Source organism: Perkinsus marinus, assembly GCF_000006405.1.
Source record: "Perkinsus marinus ATCC 50983 genomic scaffold scf_1104296939758, whole genome shotgun sequence".
Taxonomy (NCBI): Eukaryota; Perkinsozoa; order Perkinsida; family Perkinsidae; genus Perkinsus; species Perkinsus marinus.
Window position 1 is genome coordinate 172033 of NW_003213081.1, and position 5883 is coordinate 177915.

Sequence of the window (5883 nt, forward strand, 5' to 3'; positions counted from 1 at the left end):
CGATAACCACAAAGGGATGACCTAAATCATAACAGATGACTACGGAACGGATCAGTAGGTGGATACCTTCCAACCCAAACTGTGAAGGTGTCGTACTTTCGTCAATGAGTTGCCAATCATAACTCGCGTATGACCTAACAGAAGTTCCCACCAATGCAGAGCATGATGAATACCAAGAAGATATACCCAGGCGAATGTTGTTATGTGGGTCATCAAGGGTCGATTGATGTTGACCTCGAGTGATAGGACTGTACCAGCGTAGTTCATCTTCCTCCTTTATACATACTATTGCAGTACCTACATAAGTTATGATGCTAGTAAGCGGAATGACAGACTCCTCCATACGTTTGCCTGCTTGTTGGTAGTTCAGGGATGACCCTAAAACACTAGGGTTGGATGATGATGATGTACTATCAGGTTGATTAGGTGATGTAATCATATCTAGATGGTAGACCTAATAATCATCATATCATCTTCGAGTGTATATCGGAGGGTAACCTCTGCAAGCTGGTTGCCAAGACTTAGTGGCCATCCGAGAGCATTGATTGCCTCATTCAACTGCATACACGTATCAGAGTGTAAGAAGTTGGTCCGATCCCTCTCTTGTGATGCATACCTAGACAAGGTATCCGTTAAGATGAATGGTATTATTACCAAACGAATGATGTATTATCAGCGAAGAATGCTTTAACATCATCATTCTGAGTGAGATATTTGCGTACAGTCGGAGGACCCTCTACAGCAGCACAGAGGTGTATCTACAAGTAGTCCGACCAATAGGTAGTGCAGACCTCATCCCATCACCTCGAATGCCCGTATCCAGTCGTTTGTCGTCATATTGCTACTATAAGCACTACTATTTATATTTGCAGCATTAATCAGCTCTTCAACAGCCGTGATGAACTTTGGTGGGAAATGCCTTTGGCGACTAAGGACGTTGAGTAGGTCTACCAATAACCTGATAGCAATCCTCTGTTACTGAAGTAGGTAGAATAAGATAAGACCTCGGATGTTGTGATATGTCAGTAGGAATAGGATTATCCCCATCTATACGACTGTCTTTATTTATAGGTGGTCTACTTGATGGTAATGCTCTCTCTATTAGTTGTACCAACTCTTGAGAATAGAATCCTAGATCAGTAAGGGGCAGGGCAAATGCTGCTATATACTGTCGGTATTGTATTGGCATTATATTGGGAGTAGTAGTTTTGTTCTTCTTGTTGTTATCATCATCAATGAACAACTCCTTATTAATATACCACGAATACCACACAGTAAGACGCTTTAGGAATGTAGCATCATGTATCCGTAAACCTCGGAACGCTCTAACCTGAGTATTCAATTCTAAAGTATGTTATCGGCGTCAAGTATTACTAGATGTATGATATCTGTTGGTGATTGTACAGTAAGGGATACCGCTGAGCAACGACTCATCAATATTGACACACAGGTAGTATTATACCTACAAAGGGGGGATATGACCCTAGACAATAGGAATACTATTACTACCATTCTAATATTGCCATACTGCGTAGAACTGATGTTAGTTGAGGTAGAGTATCCAAGTCATGTACTCCCTTATTGAGAGCTGACATAAGAGTAGGTTGGAGTATGATGAAGGGGGAATATCTGGTGTTAAGTAGGAGTGTGTAATAGTATATCTATCCCTAGTAGTAATACATCCTCTCCTCATTATCCTGCTCTAGGAAGGGTAATAGGGATGTCCTATTATCAGCCAACAACTTTAGTAGAGTTACCAATGCTGATGTATCACAATATTCAATAACTGGTATAAGAGCCTAATCATGAGGATGACTGTGGAGGTTAATGGAAGAAGGACTACCCTCATGGTCTTGTTCAATACTCCTTTATTGATCATTACATCTGGTCCACTACTCAATATTGATGATAGTATATTAAGTACGTGTCGATGATCTCGTGGCGATATACCTAGTATGGCTTAGAATAATCATCATATAGCTGGCACTACTACTACTATTACTACTACTATCATTGAATACCAATGCCGATAGATCATCTACACTATCATCATGTAGCATATCACTAGAAGAAGCGGTAATAGCTGCTGCCAGTAGGTTCATCTCTGAAGTAAGCTGATCTCACTAACGACACGAATAATGTAGTACCTTACTTTGGGGTAAAGGAGCGTTGATGATACTACTACGTGATGATACTATCATAGTAGATAGTACCTTTTGAGGATCCAAGCAGTCACCAAATACAGGCTTAGCCCTGAGTGCTCCTACGAAGGGATACTTATCAAGTACGATTAGGATGATGATGATAAGGAGTACTTGCTAGAGTAATGGTAGCATTAGCAGGACTCCCTCTAACTAATACTCCTTCATCTATATTCTTGTTATCTTTAATGAAGTCCCTTAATAACTGTGCTATGCCAATCTCTGGTTTAAGATGGGTAGGAGTAGGTTGAGGATGGGCTAATGTATTCTCATAGAGTGTACCTTCGGATGATGATAACAACATATAACGTGTTGGTAGTAATACATAGTAGTTGCACCGCCCTCTTTAGTGATAGATCTGTTGATATGTCCTTCCTTAACCTATCATACTCTACATCATCATTAGTGTTGAATGCTGCTTCCAATGCCTCCTTTAAGGCATTACGCTCACTAGATGATAGGGGATCCGTACCTATTAATATTGATGAGCATTATGAGCAACTCCTTCATCATCATCATTACTACTACCATAAGATGAGTATCCTACAGTTGATAATACATCTACCAATGATGATAGGGATAACTCCTTACCTCTACTACCTGATGGGGGGAAGGATACCTCTATAAGGATCCTAGAGTTGGTATTACGTATAGCATGTAATAGAGCAGGCATTAGCTCTACTGATGGTGTTATACTGATCATAGTAGTGATAGTAGGAGTAGCATTAGCAACAATACCACTCCTATGATGAACTATTGATGCTAGATACAGTTCAAGGACGTGTGCTAAATGCTGATGAGGTAGGACATTGAGGGTATTAGCAAGTACCTATGGCAACTACTATGCCCACTACTATAACCCATAGTATGACCTTATTCTGCATACCATCTAGTATAGATGAAGCATAGGGTATAAGCCTCTTATCGATACCCTTCTCAGGTGTATTAAGTCTATTGTATACACTAGATAGAGTCTCTATCAATATCCCAACATCACTATGAGTGAGCCTAATGTTATTGATAATAATACTACCAGTAATAGGCTTGGGTATTATTACTCTCTCATCCTGTTTGTAACCTCCCTCACAGAAACCTCTAGTAACTGCTGTACTTTAGGATGATCTAGTCCTGTTGGGCGTAATAGTATCTGCATACTAGTGAACACCTTAATGAAGGGGTCTGCTTACCACATGCAATAGTTTACAATGGTGTGGTATGGTGAGTGTATACCCCTGATGATGGGTTCGATTAGTGTATTGATAATGGTCACTATCCTGGCCAGTTAAATTGGGCATTACCAAATCTAGTATAGGTGATAATTGATTGAGTGAGTATCCAGTCTCTATAGCCTATATAGCCGAGTATAGATAAGCAGCTCAGTAGTAGATATCAGTACCCATTCAACAGCAGCTACAGCCGAATCTACTGTGATGTTGCCTCGATTCTCCTCACCATGCTCATATCCAACAATAACCGATAATACTCTCGACAACTTCTTCATTATAGCCTATCTTGATAGTGACCTATTATTGCTAGTATTATAATTATTACCTCATCGAGCCTAAGAATAATATCCTTATTTTTGAGTATCCTTACACCTCTCCTAAAGCTCAATATATGACGTATACTTATCTAAAACTATCATCATACCAAACCACACTCAATTACAATTAATATTACCTCATTACTGTTATTAGTATCGAGTAGCCTATATATAAGCTTCTGTAATAATATGTTATTATCCTTTCCCAAGTACTTGGTACTCATGGTATTAGTTTGGTTATGAGCTAATGTTTGAACGATGTCGCCAACCTCAGTAACAACAGTATCCAACGACCTACTACCTACTATTACCATCATTATCACCAATAGTATTACCTATCCCTATTGTATGGGTTAATAAAGGGGTATACCATCCGTAATAGTTGTATATGAGGTTCCTGTCCGCCCTCATCAGTAGGTAGAGAGCTAAGAGCCTTAAAGCATGTTATGGCGTCTTCTGAGGTCATACTCCAACCTTCTGATGATGATGACACCTACATTGATATACCACCGTATAGATTCAAGAAAGCCTTCTACTACCTGTAGTAGTATATCAGTGAGGATAGCCTTAACATGAGGTAGGGTTAATAAGGCCTTTGTATGGGGTAAGGAGTTTAAATCTGTTATCGATGTGATAACCCGTGATAGGCATATCATGCTATCAATAGCAGTAGACCTAGAGGATAATAATGATGTTGCTGCTAGTAATAGTATTACGATGTTGTTGTTGTTGGATGTATAGTATATCTCAATAGAGATCCCTTCACATCATCATTAGCCTGTATCCTCCATGAAGCCACAGATGATGTATTCCTACTACATACCACCACTCTAGGCCTGACTATGTAGGATCTCAGGAGGGACATTACACCAAGGGCTATGGGAGCAGTCGACTCGGCCGTTGAGTATGATGATATTTACAAAGTGCGCAACACTTTAGCGCTCGCCATGATGATCGATTGATATATCCGACGTACCCGTCGCGCCGCAGATTCCGCCCGGTAGCGATGCGACATGACTGATGACAAGACTGTGATACCTCGTTTGCTGGCTCTGAGGAGTATAAAGTATAATAGTAATAATATCAAGTATAGGTATAATGGTGTAAGGTATGTGTAGGTCCTAGGAGAGTATTGCCTCCCCATCCTACTAATAGTACACTACCTAAACCCACATCACAACAAAGGTATACACAATACACCAATAACTGTCATTATACACCATATTAGATTGATTAATACCGAACGGAGATTAACTCCAAGGAAGGTTCTATGTCAGAGGTGATAGCAATGATGAGCATTTAGTACAGCAGTCCATCATTTATAGAAGCTACTCGAGTAGACGTCCTGTTGAGGGAAAGACCGTTACAGGGTCGAGTAGGAAGGTACAGGAACAGACTAGTGTAAAGCAGTTGACAACTACTACCAAGTAATAGCAACCATACCTATGTATTGTGCATGAGTATTACAGACGTCTTAAGCCTATCAGTGGTGATAATAAGGAGGGTGTAGCGGCGGCTAGTGTGGTACAGCATTGGTTGAGGCAGTTAGTACTGGACATAGCACTTAGGGGGCGCATCAATGCTGTAATGATGAAGTGATCTATTCCTAGGGTCATGGGTTGCTATCAGATACCTGCTGCTGTAAGGCATGCTGATAATCTGCCAGGTAGAGGAGATGTATCACAAGGGTAATGATGATACGGTGATGATAGGGGTTAGGGTATTGTTTTAGAATGGTGGTATCATCGTGTAGTGAGTTAGATAAGGTAGATGATACTAGTATAGTGGCATCGAATAGTAGAGGGAATAGTGAAGGATTGAGGTTATTGACTAAGCTAGGAGGAGATGGACTAGCTCTCAGTGTTAAGGATAAGAAGGTACTCCTTCGTGGTCTTAGGGTTGTATATACACCGTGCCTTAGGCAGTAGTTGATAGACTTAGAAGGGTATTAGATAATAAGAAGGATGGAGTTTGTGATGATAACCAGCCAGAGGTGTTGGAGGTAGTATCATGAGTATACTGCCTTATGGTAGTGCCGAGTAAGGTATTAAAGGATACACCACAGAAGCGTATCATAGTGGATAAAGCTAGTCAGGAGGACACTAGGAATAGAGATAAGGGCAAGATGCCTGATAGAAC

General features: G+C 40.4%; 2 protein-coding genes across 2 annotated transcripts in view; one reads left to right on the forward strand and one right to left on the reverse strand.

Moving 5' to 3' along the window:
* Positions 1-3804: 3804 nt before the first annotated feature.
* Positions 3805-4210, reverse strand: Pmar_PMAR029267 (hypothetical protein; the record flags this gene model as incomplete). The annotated part of the gene is made up of 3 exons (XM_002782360.1): positions 3805-3833; positions 3890-4038; positions 4080-4210. The coding sequence occupies 3 exons, from the start codon at positions 4208-4210 to the stop codon at positions 3805-3807; spliced, it is 309 nt and encodes a 102-aa protein (XP_002782406.1).
* Positions 4211-4757: 547 nt separating this feature from the next.
* Pmar_PMAR029268 (hypothetical protein) overlaps positions 4758-5883 on the forward strand; it is a gene marked incomplete at both ends in the record, with an annotated part of 1313 nt that continues 187 nt past the window's right edge. The window contains 7 exons of the mRNA XM_002782361.1: positions 4758-4810; positions 4973-5023; positions 5070-5171; positions 5214-5328; positions 5374-5432; positions 5477-5621; positions 5666-5746. Coding sequence (XP_002782407.1) covers positions 4758-4810; positions 4973-5023; positions 5070-5171; positions 5214-5328; positions 5374-5432; positions 5477-5621; positions 5666-5746 — 606 coding nt within the window. The remainder of the gene's footprint in view (positions 4811-4972; positions 5024-5069; positions 5172-5213; positions 5329-5373; positions 5433-5476; positions 5622-5665; positions 5747-5883) is intronic.